General features: G+C 35.2%; 1 protein-coding gene across 1 annotated transcript in view; it reads right to left on the bottom strand.

Annotated features, from left to right (window-relative positions):
• Positions 1–12,361: 12,361 nt before the first annotated feature.
• The window catches only part of LOC110460146, a 32,138-nt gene continuing 23,912 nt past the window's right edge, over positions 12,362–20,587 (bottom strand). The window contains exons 15-22 of the mRNA XM_021512884.1: positions 20,191–20,412; positions 18,887–19,113; positions 17,156–17,387; positions 15,871–16,144; positions 14,902–15,158; positions 14,405–14,642; positions 13,712–13,812; positions 12,362–13,500 (exon numbers count right to left, since the gene is read on the bottom strand). Coding sequence (XP_021368559.1) covers positions 12,781–13,500; positions 13,712–13,812; positions 14,405–14,642; positions 14,902–15,158; positions 15,871–16,144; positions 17,156–17,387; positions 18,887–19,113; positions 20,191–20,412 — 2,271 coding nt within the window. The 3' untranslated portion in view covers positions 12,362–12,780. The remainder of the gene's footprint in view (positions 13,501–13,711; positions 13,813–14,404; positions 14,643–14,901; positions 15,159–15,870; positions 16,145–17,155; positions 17,388–18,886; positions 19,114–20,190; positions 20,413–20,587) is intronic.

The raw sequence follows: 20,587 nt of genomic DNA, 5'->3' as shown, positions 1-20,587 counted from the left end.
TATGTAACCCCGATGGTATTTCGCGTTCATTTTATAGAACCACGCGACCAAAATATCAAATTGTAATAGAAATGAAAAGTGGATGGTATCTATTTATGAAAAATGAACAAGTATTTTTGGAACCAATAGTATGGTATAAAGAACATTGATATTTATCTAAAAAGTGTCCCGATTTGGGTACAGTGACGTTAGGTACATTATGGCCTTATACCATTATAATTGTCTTTCTGGAAGTCAAGAAGACTGTCAAAGTGCTTTACACACATATTAGTGTTTCTTAACTTAATCCTTGCCATCTTTCAAAATTGATATTTGACCCAAACTCAATACACTAGAAAAAGATACACTTTTCTAACAGACCAAAGCATCTCATGGATCTAGACATCAGGACTTTTCAGATTTTAAGAAACTAGTCTCAGGTACTGTAGCTTCAGGCCAAATATCATGACACTTAATGAACTTTTAGAAGATTTTCAAAACTGTCTACCTGCCTATGACGGCCAGCGCTTATTTTAACATTTGACCTCAACACAATATGTGTATCATCATATCACATCCAACATTAGGCCAAGGTAGTTTATTTAAGGAAATTTTACAGCATTCCATCCCATGTAGCCATATGTACTGGTAGAATATCATGAGCCTGTGTCTTTCAGTTCTTAAGAAGAAGCATTTCAAAGAAAATGCTGTTGGAAAGATAAAGGTTGACAGATGTCACTCTGTGGCAGGTGAACTAATCAAAAACAAAACGAAATTGCCTACTAGTATAACATTGCTTTTATTATGGGTTAACACAAAACTAACAGAAAACACTCTCAAACATGCTGTAAGTATCCTTATATTAGTACACTCAAATTTTAGTGGACCCAATGGGAAAGTACCTAGTACAGCACTTTAAAATTAGCATAATCCCAATACCTGAATTCAGGAATAAGTGCAATCGTAACCAATCGGCCATTTCCGTAACTGAAAAGTAAAAGTTTCTTTGTAGAAAAGACAGAGCAGTTCTGATTGGAATAAGTGTGATGGTCATTTTTTGAAATAGACTATAACATATCCTGGGTGTACAAGTGGGTGTAAGGGAACAATTAAAGTCTGTATCACAAAGAGCCAGGTAACTTAGGCGAATACCTTAGAAAACAATAAAGCTTTACTTTCCCTGGTTAGGAGGGTGACTCCCCCATTTTGACCAAAATTTAACAATCTCCCACGAAACTCCCTCATTCAAGTCCAAACACACACAAACTCAAAATCTACATCCTGTGGTCAAATGATCTCTCATCTACTGCAGGGTGTGTGTAATGATCATAACAGGTGTGTCTGAATCAAATGATCTCCTAGTTACTACAGAGTGTGGGTAATGATCATAACAGGTGTATCTGAATCAAATGATCCCCTAGTTACTACAGGGTGTGTGTAATGATCATAACAGGTGGGTCTGAATCAAATGATCTCCTAGTTACTACAGGATGTGTGTAATGATCATAACAGATGTGTCTGAATCAAATAATCTCCTAGTTACTACAGAGTGTGTGTAATGATCATAACAGGTGTATCTGAATCAAATGATCCCCTAGTTACTACAGGGTGTGTGTAATGTTCATAACAGGTGTGTCTGAATCAAATGATCTCCTAGTTACTACAGGGTGTGTGTAATGATCATAACAAGTGTGCATGTCTGAATCAAATGATCTCCTAGTTACTACAGGGTGTGTGTAATGATCATAACAGGTGTGTCTGAACCAAATGATCTACTAGTTACTACAGGGTGTGTGTAATGATCATAACAGGGGTGTCTGAACCAAATGATCTCCTAGTTACTACAGGGTGTGTGTAATGATCATAACGGGTGTGTCTGAATCAAATGAATGTTCTTTTGAGTTATTTTGATGCATTAAAAGGGAAAGATAAATTGAGCAAAGCAGTTTCAGTTGCATTTCACAAACTTTCTCCCTCATTGGAAATGTGGAATAAGGGAAATGTCCCTCATTGGAGGTTTCAGAGGTTGACACTTAAGATCATATATGGCATTTAACCAAAAAACACTTGCAAGGGAGATAAGTCTGTTTAGCTTCATGGCTATATAGAAATGTAAATGATAACATGACAGCAGTAGGTTATAAGCCTCTCATAAACCAATTAAACTTTTACACTTGAAAACTGGAACAACAACATGGACATTTATCATTCTTAATTATTGATTGCTGATATATAAGTGTAAACAAATCATAAAACATAATATATCTAAAAAAATAAATTTCTTTCAAAATAGATTATATATAACGTAAACACTTACACATTATCAAATATCACAGACAAATATGTATTGTTTTATTATAGATCATTTCAAAGCATCACACAAATATATAGAAGTAAGGAGCACCAATAAATTTATTTTTGTTATTATATATCGGGAAATTTTCACTAAGTCTAACTTTCTCCTTTTGCCAGAATAATCCATATTTGTCTCGAGTTAACTTGCACCTCACATTTAATTAATATGCATATTATGTTGTTTACTAATGTGCACTCAAATGATATATTTGCCCTCATAATATAACGACAGGCAAAAAAGGCGAAAACTAAATTGCAGGGTAAATAAATTTTCCCATTAAACAATATTACTCCTGTCGATATTGTGAAATCTTTGTTTAAGTCCTTTTCAAAGAACTATTTCATAAAAAAGTATATGTTGCTTCGCTTTTAGCTTATCATAGTTGTCTAAATGTTTGTATAATGTTTGAAAATAGTATAAGAAATTATAGATAAATACCACCAAAATGAGAGTCCAATTTATGTATGGCTGCAAATTCTATGAAAAATGTAAATAAACATTGAAAGAGTTAATTTGTTCGTCTTCTAAATATAAGGAAGATTACTCCAAGTTAAAAACAAAACTCTGGGTAGAGCTCTTCTTTGTTATAATGATAAATGTATTGGTACTCTTTACCTAAATGAAAGTATAAAATGCACACATGTATAATATATCACAGTTACATAAAACTCTTCCAGGCTGATGATGTTGTAGCATTTTCCATCTGCCTACAACCATGAATTGTAAGACAAAAGACTTCACACAGGAAACACTGTTCCAAACCTAACCCAGCCTCTGTATCTTTGTCATACTGCCTTATCGACAAGGCATAACCATATTTTGTTGATTTGGTGAGACAAAATGTTAGCATTATTTTATTAAGAGGTTTGGTGGTATATAAAGGATGTTGTGCAAAGGAAGTGTTGAAAAGGGCTCCTGAAGATAATTAATATGTTTGTGGTGAGTAAAGTGGTAACTGAAACAAAAGAGCATTATGTATATCTACGTTTTTATTGTAGAAATCATCAACATACAGCACAAAGGCATGTTTGTATGTTATGGCTGAATATATAATTAGGATTTGAAAATGTTGTGGAAAAAAAATACTTAATTCATACTTTTTTTGCAACATTTTCTCACCTGCATTTTTTTTTCCATCCTTTTAAACTGTGCATGGTCAATTTTGATTATTTCTGAAGAAAAAATCTTGTGCAAACATTGAATAAAAAGATCTACTTGTGCGGGTAAATATCCTCTCTTCCACACAATTTAAACAGATATACAAATGTATATATCATACATCTGTATAATTATTTCCTTTAAATATTGTCGAGCTATCTGTAACACAATCTGTTTCGTCTGTTGCAATGTATTCATATTTGCAAATTTAGCATTTAAATCTTATACAAAATTAAAGAGGAGGAAAAACCTGATTATTGTTCATGAAATGGAAGTGATCAATAATAAGGGAGACAACTCTTGCACAATATAACAAATTGCAAATTGTAAATCTAACATTATAAAATACTACAGTACAAAAGGAATTGCTTTGAAAAAAATATCATAATTGTATATCGCACTGAGATATAAAGGAGATAATCATCACTTCAAATGATCACTTAAATATATATTGAAAATAAAACAATTACAATTACACAAATATATGGAAAAATATATGATATACAATCGTACAATAGAAATTTGTTCATATAGGATATCCCAGTCAAAACCTAAAAATGAAATTTTCCTACCTAGCACATCAAATCACTACCTTAATTAGGATGTCGTGTGTGAAACAACTAAATACACTTCTTGTTCTGCAATTTTTCTATAACAGTGCATGCCAGTTCATGTACCAGTGTTTTAGCGCATTATTTAAGTTTAAAAATAAAGTTTAACAGCCTTAAGGTACTAAATGTATCCAAGGCAGGTTTATACATTTTTTGGAAGCAGAGAACCTTTTTTTTTTTTAAATATTGTAAATGTTAGAATTTGAACCAAGTCTACCTATCACTACCAGTCAGTCATTATATTGATGACATCATGCTAATTATTTTGTCCCAGTCTTGGAAATCATTTGGGGATAATATGACATCATAACAAGAGGCCCAAGAGGGCCTGTATCGCTCACCTGAATATTTAAGCAGTCATAGCAAAATATTCTCATTAAATATTATATTGCACTAAAAATATTTCCCTCGCAAACTTTGTTGGCTCCATCTGTTGAAACTACCAGCAAAATATTATTATAAGATTCTATGCTTTTTGATTCTTCTTCAGAAGTTGCTTGACATATTTTTCCCTGTGATCTTGTAAGTAGGTCAATGTCATTTTCCTTCTCAAATTGGTTAGCTCTATTCCAAAAAGCTACCAGCCAAATCTTATGAATCCATTCCTTTTAGTTCTCAAGAACAAATCCATTAAAATGTTGTTGACCTCTGTGACCTCTAAAGTAGGTTGAGGTCATTTTCATTTGCAAACTTTGGTGAGCTCTATCCCGGGAAGTCACCAGCCAAATATTATAATTTTATGCCTTTTAATTCTTCAGAAGAAGCTGTTTGAACTGTTTGACATATTTGAACGCTGTGACCTTGAAAGTAGGTCAAGGTCATTTTCATTCGCAAACTTTGTTTGGCTCTTTCCCAGGAAGCCACCTGCCAAATATTAAGATTTTATAACTACCAGTTCTTCAGAAGAAGTCGTTTAAAGTGTTTGACATATCTGCCTCATGTGACCTTAAAAGAAGGTCAAGGTCATTTTCATTCTCAAACTTTGTTCGGCTCTTTCCTAGGAAGCTACAAGCCAAATATAGAGATTATATACCTTTCAGTTCTTCAGAAGAAGTCGTTTGAAGTGTCTGACACATTTGACTCCTGTGACCTTGAAAGAAGGTCAAGGTCATTTTCATTCTCAAACTTTGTCGGGCTCTATCCAAGGAAGCCATCAATCAAAAATAAAGATTCTATACCTTTCAGTTCTTCAGAAGAAGTCATTTGAAGCTTTTGACATATATGACCCCTGTGACCTTGAAAGTAGGTCAAACTAGTTTTCATTCTCAAACTTTGTTGGGCTCTATCCCAGGAAGCCACCAGCCAAATATAAAGATTATATACCTTTCAGTTCTTCAGAAGAAGTCGTTTGAAGTGTTTGACACATTTGACCCCTGTGACCTTGAAAGAAGGTCAAGGTAATTTTCATTCTCAAACTTTGTTGGGCTCCATCCAAGGAAGCCATCAGCCAAATATGAAGATTCTATACCTTTTAATTCTTCAGAAGAAGTCGTTTGAAGTTTTTGACATATTTGACCCCTGTGACCTTGAAAACAGGTCAAGGTCATTTTCGTTCTCAAACTTTGTAGGGCTCCTACCAACGAAGCTTTCAGCCAAATATCATGACTCTAGGCCTGTCCGTTCTTCAGAAGAAGTTGTTTAAATGAAAAGTTGACGGACGAGGACGGACGGACGACGGACGCCGCGCCACGGCATAAGCTCACTTGGCACTTTGTGCCAGGTGAGCTAAAAATTGATGACGTCCCCTCTTGATCTTGGGTGCACGACGAATCGGCAAGATTGATAATGACAGGTTTTACTATTCAAAAGCTACTCTTTTTCCCAGCAGTGTCAGTTTCGTATCTACAATACCTTACCCTGATCTAGTAGATGATGTCATATTTAAACTGAATAAAATAAATCTCCTCAAGCATTTGCATCTTGGTACAGTAGCACCTATATATCATATTATTGAATTATGTGGAAAAAGTCAAATTAGCATATATTTCTGTAACACTATTTACGTAAAGTATGGTCCAAAGTGGGAAAATACAAAGAAAAACAAACAACAAAACATATCAAAGGTATAAAATAAAACTTGATTTTCTTTTTCTGCACCAATAATATATTGTATACCGTATTCTTCCTAATAAGTTTTCCATCCCTTATACATGCCCTATTTTCTGGTCTAAATATCCTATCTATTCACCTAATATAACAATTTTCTATTGTGGCTACTTTTTGTTTGTTTTTTGTTTTAATTTTTGAAGGGTTTTGCACATATTGTTAAACTTTGCAAATTGCTGAGTTCACTTTTTTTAAAATAGGTAAAAAACGGTACATATTTATATTGTTAAGGTCTAATGAGTTCTGACAACAGTATGAGCAAATGAAGACACTAAATTTGGACAATAAAATATTTATTGCACGAGTAGGCTAATACTTACATTGACATAAAAACCAAGAAGGAATCAATAGTGATAGTACAGAAAATATCATTTGCCAAGTTTTCAAGGCAAACTGCCCCATTGGTTACCCTTTGCCCACCTGCTTACATAAAAACATAATATGCCCTGTCTTTTGAAGAGTAGACATGTATACAAATAACATTTCACACAAAATACAAGACAAATAACTATAATTCTATTATAAATGTGCTTGAAGCTAGACACTCATTATTTACAACACGAGGGAAACACTAACGGTGTGGTAGGAGAAAATTGAACAAACAGCCGCTCAAAACAACTGTAGTTGACTACTCAATACCGTTGGTAATCAAAATCTGAATTTACTCTTTGATATTTGATTGTTTGTTTGTTTGTGTTTTACGTCCTATTAACAGCTATGGTCATTTAAGGACCTGCCAGGTTTGGATTGTTTGTGTTTTACGTCCTATTAACAGCTAAGGTCATTTAAGGACCTGCCAGGTTTGGATTGTTTGTGTTTTACGTCCTATTAACAGCTAAGGTCATTTAAGGACCTGCCAGGTTTGGATTGTTTGTGTTTTACGTCCTATTAACAGCTAAGGTCATTTAAGGACCTGCCAGGTTTGGATTGTTTGTGTTTTACGTCCTATTAACAGCTAAGGTCATTTAAGGACCTGCCAGGTTTGGATTGTTTGTGTTTTACGTCCTATTAACAGCTAAGGTCATTTAAGGACCTGCCAGGTTTGGATTGTTTGTGTTTTACGTCCTATTAACAGCTAAGGTCATTTAAGGACCTGCCAGGTTTGGATTGTTTGTGTTTTACGTCCTATTAACAGCTAAGGTCATTTAAGGACCTGCCAGGTTTGGATTGTTTGTGTTTTACGTCCTATTAACAGCTAAGGTTATTTAAGGACCTGCCAGGTTTTGGTTGTACAGTAGATGAAAGCCGGATTGGAGTACCCAGAAAAAAAATCACCGACCTGCGGCAAGTACAGTGTACTTGGCGACTGCCCCATGTAGCTAGGTCTCAAACCCGCAACCAAGTGGTGGAGGGCTAGTGGTAGCAGAATGCCATACGCCTAAACTACTTGGCCACCGTGGCCAGACACTTGATTGTTTTACATGTACATTATTAATGGTATTAATTCCTTATGATAGCAATAAAGCAATTTTACCCTTGTCCTGAGAATGTAATTTCACAAAATATCAACATGTATTGTATTCGTCTTCAGCTGGATTACAACATAATATCAGTTTTGATGTCATTCAACTTTTCCCCTCAAATTGAGTTGATATCATCAAAGAAAAAAATTATGGAATGTGCTTCAAACTTACTTTTTAAAATAAAATTCATTCATCACACCATGTGTATTATATATATATATTGTACATAATATATCACATATCAACTAAAACAAAATACCCATGACAATTAATAAAGATTTAAATTACAAATTGACAAAGGGTGGACGGACAATGTAAATACAGTATATATAAAGTAAATTATATACCAGGTATATTAATTGTCAAATACCAAAAAGGCATTAATATTTGATGAAAACTGTTAAGAGATAAGAAAATACATGTGATATCAAATTAACAATGTTATATTTACATTCAAACACTTCAATTATGAGATTTTTGTTATGTATGACAACCCTTTGAAATGGTATTACTTATCTAAGCACGTTGACCATCAGAAATGTATGCGTCCATTTGCTGGTATATTGTATATTTTGTGAAGAACTGGACTTTTTCTGTTAAAATAAAAAAAAAAAAAAAAAGTTTCTTGTAAATAAAATACTTGTTGGCTAATCTATATCTTTCAGGGACAAAATTCATTCATCACACCATGTGTATTATATATATATATTGTACATAATATATCACATATCAACATATCTATTCACCTAATATAACAATTTTCTATTGTGGCTACTTTTTGTTTGTTTTTTGTTTTAATTTTTGAAGGGTTTTGCACATATTGTTAAACTTTGCAAATTGCTGAGTTCACTTTTTTTAAAATAGGTAAAAAACGGTACATATTTATATTGTTAAGGTCTAATGAGTTCTGACAACAGTATGAGCAAATGAAGACACTAAATTTGGACAATAAAATATTTATTGCACGAGTAGGCTAATACTTACATTGACATAAAAACCAAGAAGGAATCAATAGTGATAGTACAGAAAATATCATTTGCCAAGTTTTCAAGGCAAACTGCCCCATTGGTTACCCTTTGCCCACCTGCTTACATAAAAACATAATATGCCCTGTCTTTTGAAGAGTAGACATGTATACAAATAACATTTCACACAAAATACAAGACAAATAACTATAATTCTATTATAAATGTGCTTGAAGCTAGACACTCATTATTTACAACACGAGGGAAACACTAACGGTGTGGTAGGAGAAAATTGAACAAACAGCCGCTCAAAACAACTGTAGTTGACTACTCAATACCGTTGGTAATCAAAATCTGAATTTACTCTTTGATATTTGATTGTTTGTTTGTTTGTGTTTTACGTCCTATTAACAGCTATGGTCATTTAAGGACCTGCCAGGTTTGGATTGTTTGTGTTTTACGTCCTATTAACAGCTAAGGTCATTTAAGGACCTGCCAGGTTTGGATTGTTTGTGTTTTACGTCCTATTAACAGCTAAGGTCATTTAAGGACCTGCCAGGTTTGGATTGTTTGTGTTTTACGTCCTATTAACAGCTAAGGTCATTTAAGGACCTGCCAGGTTTGGATTGTTTGTGTTTTACGTCCTATTAACAGCTAAGGTCATTTAAGGACCTGCCAGGTTTGGATTGTTTGTGTTTTACGTCCTATTAACAGCTAAGGTCATTTAAGGACCTGCCAGGTTTGGATTGTTTGTGTTTTACGTCCTATTAACAGCTAAGGTCATTTAAGGACCTGCCAGGTTTGGATTGTTTGTGTTTTACGTCCTATTAACAGCTAAGGTCATTTAAGGACCTGCCAGGTTTGGATTGTTTGTGTTTTACGTCCTATTAACAGCTAAGGTTATTTAAGGACCTGCCAGGTTTTGGTTGTACAGTAGATGAAAGCCGGATTGGAGTACCCAGAAAAAAAATCACCGACCTGCGGCAAGTACAGTGTACTTGGCGACTGCCCCATGTAGCTAGGTCTCAAACCCGCAACCAAGTGGTGGAGGGCTAGTGGTAGCAGAATGCCATACGCCTAAACTACTTGGCCACCGTGGCCAGACACTTGATTGTTTTACATGTACATTATTAATGGTATTAATTCCTTATGATAGCAATAAAGCAATTTTACCCTTGTCCTGAGAATGTAATTTCACAAAATATCAACATGTATTGTATTCGTCTTCAGCTGGATTACAACATAATATCAGTTTTGATGTCATTCAACTTTTCCCCTCAAATTGAGTTGATATCATCAAAGAAAAAAATTATGGAATGTGCTTCAAACTTACTTTTTAAAATAAAATTCATTCATCACACCATGTGTATTATATATATATATTGTACATAATATATCACATATCAACTAAAACAAAATACCCATGACAATTAATAAAGATTTAAATTACAAATTGACAAAGGGTGGACGGACAATGTAAATACAGTATATATAAAGTAAATTATATACCAGGTATATTAATTGTCAAATACCAAAAAGGCATTAATATTTGATGAAAACTGTTAAGAGATAAGAAAATACATGTGATATCAAATTAACAATGTTATATTTACATTCAAACACTTCAATTATGAGATTTTTGTTATGTATGACAACCCTTTGAAATGGTATTACTTATCTAAGCACGTTGACCATCAGAAATGTATGCGTCCATTTGCTGGTATATTGTATATTTTGTGAAGAACTGGACTTTTTCTGTTAAAATAAAAAAAAAAAAAAAAAGTTTCTTGTAAATAAAATACTTGTTGGCTAATCTATATCTTTCAGGGACAAAATTCATTCATCACACCATGTGTATTATATATATATATTGTACATAATATATCACATATCAACATATCTATTCACCTAATATAACAATTTTCTATTGTGGCTACTTTTTGTTTGTTTTTTGTTTTAATTTTTGAAGGGTTTTGCACATATTGTTAAACTTTGCAAATTGCTGAGTTCACTTTTTTTAAAATAGGTAAAAAACGGTACATATTTATATTGTTAAGGTCTAATGAGTTCTGACAACAGTATGAGCAAATGAAGACACTAAATTTGGACAATAAAATATTTATTGCACGAGTAGGCTAATACTTACATTGACATAAAAACCAAGAAGGAATCAATAGTGATAGTACAGAAAATATCATTTGCCAAGTTTTCAAGGCAAACTGCCCCATTGGTTACCCTTTGCCCACCTGCTTACATAAAAACATAATATGCCCTGTCTTTTGAAGAGTAGACATGTATACAAATAACATTTCACACAAAATACAAGACAAATAACTATAATTCTATTATAAATGTGCTTGAAGCTAGACACTCATTATTTACAACACGAGGGAAACACTAACGGTGTGGTAGGAGAAAATTGAACAAACAGCCGCTCAAAACAACTGTAGTTGACTACTCAATACCGTTGGTAATCAAAATCTGAATTTACTCTTTGATATTTGATTGTTTGTTTGTTTGTGTTTTACGTCCTATTAACAGCTATGGTCATTTAAGGACCTGCCAGGTTTGGATTGTTTGTGTTTTACGTCCTATTAACAGCTAAGGTCATTTAAGGACCTGCCAGGTTTGGATTGTTTGTGTTTTACGTCCTATTAACAGCTAAGGTCATTTAAGGACCTGCCAGGTTTGGATTGTTTGTGTTTTACGTCCTATTAACAGCTAAGGTCATTTAAGGACCTGCCAGGTTTGGATTGTTTGTGTTTTACGTCCTATTAACAGCTAAGGTCATTTAAGGACCTGCCAGGTTTGGATTGTTTGTGTTTTACGTCCTATTAACAGCTAAGGTCATTTAAGGACCTGCCAGGTTTGGATTGTTTGTGTTTTACGTCCTATTAACAGCTAAGGTCATTTAAGGACCTGCCAGGTTTGGATTGTTTGTGTTTTACGTCCTATTAACAGCTAAGGTCATTTAAGGACCTGCCAGGTTTGGATTGTTTGTGTTTTACGTCCTATTAACAGCTAAGGTTATTTAAGGACCTGCCAGGTTTTGGTTGTACAGTAGATGAAAGCCGGATTGGAGTACCCAGAAAAAAAATCACCGACCTGCGGCAAGTACAGTGTACTTGGCGACTGCCCCATGTAGCTAGGTCTCAAACCCGCAACCAAGTGGTGGAGGGCTAGTGGTAGCAGAATGCCATACGCCTAAACTACTTGGCCACCGTGGCCAGACACTTGATTGTTTTACATGTACATTATTAATGGTATTAATTCCTTATGATAGCAATAAAGCAATTTTACCCTTGTCCTGAGAATGTAATTTCACAAAATATCAACATGTATTGTATTCGTCTTCAGCTGGATTACAACATAATATCAGTTTTGATGTCATTCAACTTTTCCCCTCAAATTGAGTTGATATCATCAAAGAAAAAAATTATGGAATGTGCTTCAAACTTACTTTTTAAAATAAAATTCATTCATCACACCATGTGTATTATATATATATATTGTACATAATATATCACATATCAACTAAAACAAAATACCCATGACAATTAATAAAGATTTAAATTACAAATTGACAAAGGGTGGACGGACAATGTAAATACAGTATATATAAAGTAAATTATATACCAGGTATATTAATTGTCAAATACCAAAAAGGCATTAATATTTGATGAAAACTGTTAAGAGATAAGAAAATACATGTGATATCAAATTAACAATGTTATATTTACATTCAAACACTTCAATTATGAGATTTTTGTTATGTATGACAACCCTTTGAAATGGTATTACTTATCTAAGCACGTTGACCATCAGAAATGTATGCGTCCATTTGCTGGTATATTGTATATTTTGTGAAGAACTGGACTTTTTCTGTTAAAATAAAAAAAAAAAAAAAAAGTTTCTTGTAAATAAAATACTTGTTGGCTAATCTATATCTTTCAGGGACAAAATTCATTCTATCACAGATCATCACCAGGATTTCTTGTTTCAGATCTTCTATAGCAATGCCAAATATCTTCCTTCTTTGAGCTTCCTCCTATAGGAAATATTTGGTTGCTGCAGAAGAACACTGTTGTGTTCAGTAGAAAACATGTTGTTCTACACATGTTGTTCTATAGAGCTGTCAGGTGTTAGAGTAATACACATGCTGACGATTTTTTATCTGCTGGTTTGGACTCTTCTTTAGGTGCTGGCTGCGTCTTTGGCTTTTCAGCAGGTTTTGGTTCTTCTTTAGCTTCTGCCGGTTTCTCTGCTTTATCGGCAGGCTTCGTTTCCTTTTGAGGTGATGCTGGTTTCTTTGCCTGATTCGCAGGTTTCTCTTCTTCTTTAGGTGTTTTCTGTCCAACATTGCTTGATTTTGTTGGCGACTTTTCTGGACCTGTGACTGCTGTTGGATGATCATCACTTGATAAAGCTGGGATATATTCCCGTATCTTACCACGGAGTTCATCAAACTTATCTCCGTTCCAGGACATTTGGAGGGCCTCGTCACGGTAGAAATTGATAAAGAGAAGCTGTGTGAAGACCATACTCATAGGTCCAGTGGGGGGCCAGTCTATCTTCTCCAGGAGGAGAGGAACCATTGGCTTCTTGAGAGAATCAGCCAGACTCACCTCCCTACGACAGTTGGCCGACAGTGCGTACTTGGAGGTCACACAGCTCAGGACGACCTTACAGCCACGGACTCCCCGGTCAATTTTGTCATACAGCGAGTCCCCACCTCCCATCTGGTAGATATCCATCCAGCAGCTGTATCCAAGCTCATTCAGCCTCCTGTACAGCTGTTTGATCTGTTTCTGTTTACCCCACTGGTACGACAGGAACACATCAGGGGACAGCTCTTCTTCCCCCTACAATATAACAACAGTTGATATTTATTCTATTTATAACCTAGTCTAGAACAAACAACTGGGACAAAAATCACCAAATAAGATATAAATGCAGATAGACTTCTAATGCATATACTGTTTAATCCATTTTACCAAATAAAAGTGCTGAACATAAATAAAGCCTGGCAATTGCAGTTTTGATTTATCAAGATGAATTTATTCAACAATTTACCTGTTTTGATTCTGTTTTTCCTGATGAACTTTGACCTCCATCTTCTTTCTTTTTGGTTATGACGATTTCCTCTGCCACAGGCATCCACCAGTCCTTATACTCTGTATAACATGAAACATATGGTTAATTTCTTATCAGACCATTACAAAAATACTAAAAGTTGGAAATAGATTTCCAAATGGCTGCCATGTTGGTCATATTCGATTTCAAATTGGCTCAAGAATAACAACAATTGGTTAGCACCATGTGCTGATTATTTGTACTAATTTTCTGTGAAATTTCTTCGTTAGAATTGGAGTTTTAATTGCAAATACATTTTCAAAATGGCTGTCTTAGTGGCCATATTGCTATAAAATCATTACCAATAAGTTTCAGACAAACTCATTCAGTAGAATTTCAGTTTAAATTCCAAACACATTTTCAAAATGGCTGCCATAGTTGCCATGTTGGATTTCAAACTGGCTCCATGCACTTATCAATTTTGGCTAAATTTTGGTGAAATTGGTTCAAGAAAATATGATTTTAAGTTTGAAATATAAAACGGTTCATGGACCCCATAGGATGACAGAAGTTGATAAAAAAACATTGGCTAAAAATGTAAGTAATACTTTGAAAAGAAGAAAAAAATAATTTCTAAGAATATGTAAGTCATCTGTCAAGAATATCTATGTTTTACAGTAAAATGACATGTACCTTTTGTTATAAGAGATTCGTCAGGCATGGCTTTATACATGTTTAGCTGCATCAACAGTTCCTGGAACTTGGGGGCTGGCCAAAAACGTTGGTCTTTAGTCTCCTCTCCTCCTCGCTGGAAAAATCTCACAAACAGATACTCACTGAAGATTGGTCCCATAGAGCCCTTAGGAGGCCAGGCCATCTTCTCCATCAGAAGGGGAATCATGGGCTTACCCAAGCTTACAGACAGGTTCACCTGCAAAATTAAATAAGGTACAAATGTGAACAAGCATTTTCTAGTAATGACACATGTCCTTTTCAATGGTATATTGTCGAATTATTATACAAAGATGTACCCTACCACCACACATTGTCTTCTGTTCAAAATTATAACACAGATAATCGTTGCTAAAATTTGACCTTTGACCCCTAGTCGTGGGTTTGAACTTTGACCCTTTGCACCATACTTGACCTTTGTCCTCTTGGAAAGTGACACTAATACCACTGTTACTCACCTCTCTGTTACAGTTGGGAGATTTGGAATACTTTTCAGACACACAACATATAATGATCTTTGCGCCACGGATTCCGTTGTCAATCTTCTCAAAGAGTTTGTCCCCGCCTCCCATTTGTCCGATGTCCATCCAGCACTCGTACCCGGCCATTTGTAGGTGATTGCGCAGTAACTTGACCTCGTTCTGATGACCCCACTGGTAACTAAGGAAGATAGGTGGAGGTGTGGTGTAGTCTACCTCTTCTTCCACAACTCCCTCTGAGAACAGAAATAGAATATATATGACAATGAGCTCTCTTTAAAGTAACAAATAAATAAAAACAGCAACTCCTGAAGCTGGTTTCAGACTTTCTATAAAGCATGTTCTTTTTTGACTAGTTGCCAACATGTTTCTGCCTGCTAAGGCAAAAATAATATAAAAATGGTGAAAGGCTTCATTTCACCTCAGCCTAGGTTATTGGGAACCCTGTCTACCCTAGGTTATTGGGAACCCTGTCTACCCTAGATTATTGGGAACCCTGTCTACCCTAGGTTATTGGGAACTCTAGATCTGTCTACCCTAGGTTATAGGGAACCCTGTCTACCCTAGATTATTGGAAACCCTGTCTACCCTAAATTATTCAACCTTAGAACCAATTTTTTTTCTTCTCCATTACGACATTGCATTAAACAATGAAATGAGTTTTTGTTTTCAAATGGCTTCATTTTACCATTTGGGGTGGGTTATTCTCTGCTCCTAAAAGTTCTACAACTCTTTCACATACTGTATACTAGGCAAGTGGATTTTTTTGTGGGTGTATGTGTGAGGAATAGTTCGCTTTGTGACTCCTTAAACTGATCGTTTTGTGTGTAAATTTTGCATTGACAATGGTTCCTGAAATCTATAAACCTATCGTGTATCAATTATTCACATTAGGGTATTTTCATTCTGCATAAATTTCCAATTTTACAGTAATATATGTTTACTGACCTACAGCCTTCATGGCATTCTCGACAATGGCGGCACCATCCATCCTGTCTATCTCCTGTAGAGCAACTAGTACAGCGTGGGTGGCCTCGATCGTCTTGTGGGTGGCGTACCACTCACTGAGGAGGCCCATACAGGGGTCGTGCTGGGTCGCCCAGCCCTTGATGTCATCAGGTGTGTATGCCAATCTCTTCGCCAGAAGTCTCCAGTCATGATCTGACTGTGGATTCATCAGCTTGGTCAGATCTCTTGACCATTTAGGGGCGTTGGTCATTGTCTGTAAATATCAATGTAAATATAATAAAAATGATTTCTTGTAATACTTTAAGTTATCACAATGAAGATTTAATTAACACTTGTGTTTATGATAAATTACATGATGCTTGAGTTTATAAGTGTGCAGATAGTTAGCATTTGAGTTATTTCCCTTAGTCTGGTAGAATTTCGTCTATAGAGTTATCCCCCCTGATTGGTGCCATCTTACAACCTTTGTAAATCACTGAGGCGAAAATTAGCAGGAATTGTCAAGGAAATTTGGCATTGTATCAACTAATTGGTCTGTTGTAAAGATGTTTAGGTCATATTTGGCTGTTTTCAGTTGGCGTGCATGTCAGTGATATGAAAATGGTCTAGATCTGATTTCAATATCATGGGAAATGATTAAAGTATTGAATTTGACTTTAAAGCTTAGAAGATCAGCATTTTTTCTACTGTGAACACTAAAACATCACACAAAACATTATTATGATTCCCTCACAATTTACTGACGAGGACAATAGAACCTCTTGTCACTTTAATTGTTTTTTGATTTTTTGTTTGTTTTTCAATTATTCCAAGGTATGACCACAAACATTCAATAACAAACTATATCTCAATTTTAAACATAGATTTGTACAAGCTCCAGTCCATCTGGTGCTTAATGATAGACTTACACAAGTTCCTGGTTTTAACAACGAATCGGGTTCAATTGAAATATATTGAATATTTTTTTGTTGATGAATTGAGTTGGTCCTAAGACAAAGTCAACATAAACAGCTTCGCAGTTCATCGACTTTTCTCAAGACGAACTAAATTCATCACCCCATAAAATCTACAAAAGCAGGATTCAATCTTTAAATGAAACTTCAATGAATTCAATCATTTATCTTTATATCATTCTAACCATAGCAATGTAATCCGGGACAACAATGTTCACTTGGTATTAAAATTTGTGTTAAAATATTTACTGCAAACAAAGCATATACAGATGCCATGTTAATAGTGGCAACTCCAGTTAAATAAAACAGACCTTGTTGTCAACCTTCTCAACCTTGATTTTTGTTTCATCCAGATCTTTTTCTACAGTATCCACACGTTTATTGGTAGCTTTAAGTCCAGTTTTGACCGTAACAATTTCCTTTTCCTGCTTGTCAACTTTCTTATCAACCACATCAACTTTAGCCGTTGTTTCAGTAACCTTGGTGTTGAGGACATTTATATCTCCCTTCTGGTGTTCAACATCCTTCACTATGCCTTCCACACTGGCAACAAATCAAGTTATGTCTGATCAAAACTTGAAATAAATGGAAGAATTTGTTATTATTCAGCTACAAAAGTATAATGTGTATACATGTATTTGGTTTGGTTTGTTTGTGTTTTACGTCCTATTAACAGCTATGGTCATTTAAGGACGTGCCAGGTTTTGTTGGTGGAGGAAAGCCGGAGTTCCTGGAGAAAAACTCCACCGACCTACAGCCAGTATCTGGTGGATGCCCCACGTAGGCCTCGAACCCGTGACCCAGTGGTGGAGGGCTAGTGGTAGCAGAATGTCAGACGCCTTAACCACTTGGCCACCGCGCGGCCCCCTGTGTATACATGTAGTCTTCAATATTATTTCATAGATCATAACAAAAATACTGTGTCAACAAATACAAGATAGAATGGTCATCTAAGTTATAATTTCCTTATACACAAGCAAAGACTTGATCTTTGACAAGAAATTATATCTAGGGCAAAACTTAGTTGTTAACCCTTTCACCACTGTAAACCAAAATGGACTTAGCAATATCAATGTATGGTAGAGTCTATTAAAGTTACGTAGCGGTGAAAGGGTTAAAACCCTGATAATTTTTCTTGTTTATACAGTATCATTATCAAATACCATAAACATGCACCCCTTAACGGTATTCCGATTTTACTGCTTTTTACACTTTAAATATTTCACTAAATCATGAATGATGATTGCACTAATTTAAGTTTCTGTATCTAACCCTTTTCCTATAGCATATATTGTGAGAGCACGGTAAAAATCATCAAAATGCTAATCTGTTACACTTGGATAATGCACTTAAGCTTCAGTCTGTTAAAACATTAATTAGACAATATATTAAAATTAACAAATTTAAACTTCATTCATAGGAATTTAAAATTATGGTCTGGAATTTAAAAAAAAACAAAATGTAAATTTTCAGAAATTAGAAGAAGAAATATTTTGAAAAATTGCATGAATCAGGCTTTGAACAAGCATGCCCAGGTCTCTATGTTGTAATGAGTTAGAATATAAGACTCTTTCATGCCCAGGGCTTTGCAGAGCGTTTCGCCAAATTTGAAAATCTGAGGGTGGAATTTCCCTTTCCTACACCCCTGGACATGAAAGAGTATTTTACTTTCATTCCTACATACAGAATAAGCTTAGAAACCATAAAAATACATTGGGACTGGCCACCATTTTGAAAATATCAACTTTTCCCTCAGTTTTTTTGATGAAAGCGAATCTGTCAGCGAGATTTAGAATACCCCATATTTAATAATCTCATCATTCTAACTTGTATGGTCAATAATTGTAAAAGGTTTTATTTTCATCACGTTGCCTTTTCCGCATTGCGGCATCGGGACTTTTCAAATTCATGACACCACAAATTTGTGCAGTTGTTACGTCACGTCACGTGAAACGGAGTGTAAGATAAAAAATTCTTACATCCATTTCTTACACTGCACAGCTCTATCTTACACACACGGAAATGAGAGAATATGTTATTACCTGATACCATCCATTTCATTAAGAATAGAAGTGGCCTTGTCTTTGACTGTAGCAGTAGTGGCTTTACTCTGTAATTCTTCGATGTACGGGCGATGTGGTTTGAGTCGTTCGATCCCGTGCTGTGTTCCAATTGTATGAATACTGTCAACCAGGGGGAATTGGTAAAGGGGATTGTCACACTTTTTCGAGAGGTTCACGAACTCTGTCAGAACATCCTCCACAAGTTCCTGGCAAGTCAGTGGGAAATGTTTTTATAAAGCATTAATACTAGTAATATTATATAAATTATCATTTATTATGCTCATGACAATTTCCTTTTTGTGTAATGTCCATTAAAGATAAAAATATTTGTACAAACATCATGCAGATAAACCTGATAACAGCGAAAACCATAACATATAATGATTTATCACATAATGTACTGTGTTATCCAGTGAACATACCCATGTCATATTTTTTTGCGTATTAACCCATGTAATATGACCTATCAGCCCTGTGATTTCAAAGTATGATAGATTTCCAAATGGTTTCTGATTGACGTTCACTGCGTGATGGAGCTGGTGACTATAGAATGGGGGACCACACCCGTGTTTGATTCTTTTTCTCCCATACTCAAAATAAACATGTTAGTGTAAATACTCTACATGTATTCATATGCTTGTAGTCCATGAGAGACGTGCCTAAATATAGAGGGGCCACGGTGGCCAAGTGGTTAAGGCATTTGACATCCTGCTACCACTAGTCCTTTACCACTGGGCATGGGTTCGAGGCCTACGTGGGGCAGTTAAATTGCCAGGTACTGGCCGCAGGTTGGTGGGTTTTCTCTGGGAACTCCGGTTTTTTCTCCACAACCAAAACCTGGCACGTCCTTAAATGACCATAGCTGTTAATATGATAACACAAACAAACCAAACCTAAATACAGTATGTTATTTTCATAGTGGTAACAAACAATGGCGGGACAGATATCAAAGTGTACTGAGAATGCCATCAAATGTCAGAGGTCAAGTATGCAAAAGTGCATCATGGCGTCATACTGCAAGTGCAGGCTGTCTGTCCGGAAGAGAAGACAGGTTTTTATCATTACATGGGTGAAATCGTGTCTTTCGCAGGCAAGTATAGGAGAAAGCAAGATCTTGTTCCAACAAATATCCTTTTTACTAGCTCCGCTTGTTGTTGCCAGTGCAACTCAATTTGCAACGGTATACAATCACAATATACCGCTGCAACTTTCAAAATACGGTAGGGTTATCCTCTAGATACATAATATAAATAAATGATTGAGATGTTTTTATTAAGACGTACCGGGTGATGATGGGCAAGGCTGACCCCGATAGGCTGGATAGCCGTGATAAAGGTTACATTCAACTTTGGATTCCTCAGGACATGGTCGAGGGCATTTTTTCCGAAAAATTGTGGCTGTTTCTGAATGGCTCCACCCAAAGCTAGCAATATTCTGTACTGGTTGTCGTTATTATCCACGAATCTCTCAGTGAGCATCATGTCAACATGCTCTTGTGTAAATTGCTGAAAATCCAAATAATGAAAGCAATATTTTATACAGTTGGACTGTGAGTCAAAAAATATCAAAATCTTCAGGTATATTAGTCTCTATCAATATTATTTAACAAGCATATATACATTTATATTTAACTGGACCAAATAAAGCTACAGGCTAAATATTATCACTTATCAATAAGAC

This window comes from Mizuhopecten yessoensis, unplaced genomic scaffold, assembly GCF_002113885.1.
Source record: "Mizuhopecten yessoensis strain PY_sf001 unplaced genomic scaffold, ASM211388v2 scaffold10331, whole genome shotgun sequence".
Classification (NCBI taxonomy): domain Eukaryota; kingdom Metazoa; phylum Mollusca; class Bivalvia; order Pectinida; family Pectinidae; genus Mizuhopecten; species Mizuhopecten yessoensis.
The sequence above is the reverse complement of the archived record's forward strand: the minus strand, read 5'-3'. Positions and strand labels throughout refer to the sequence as shown.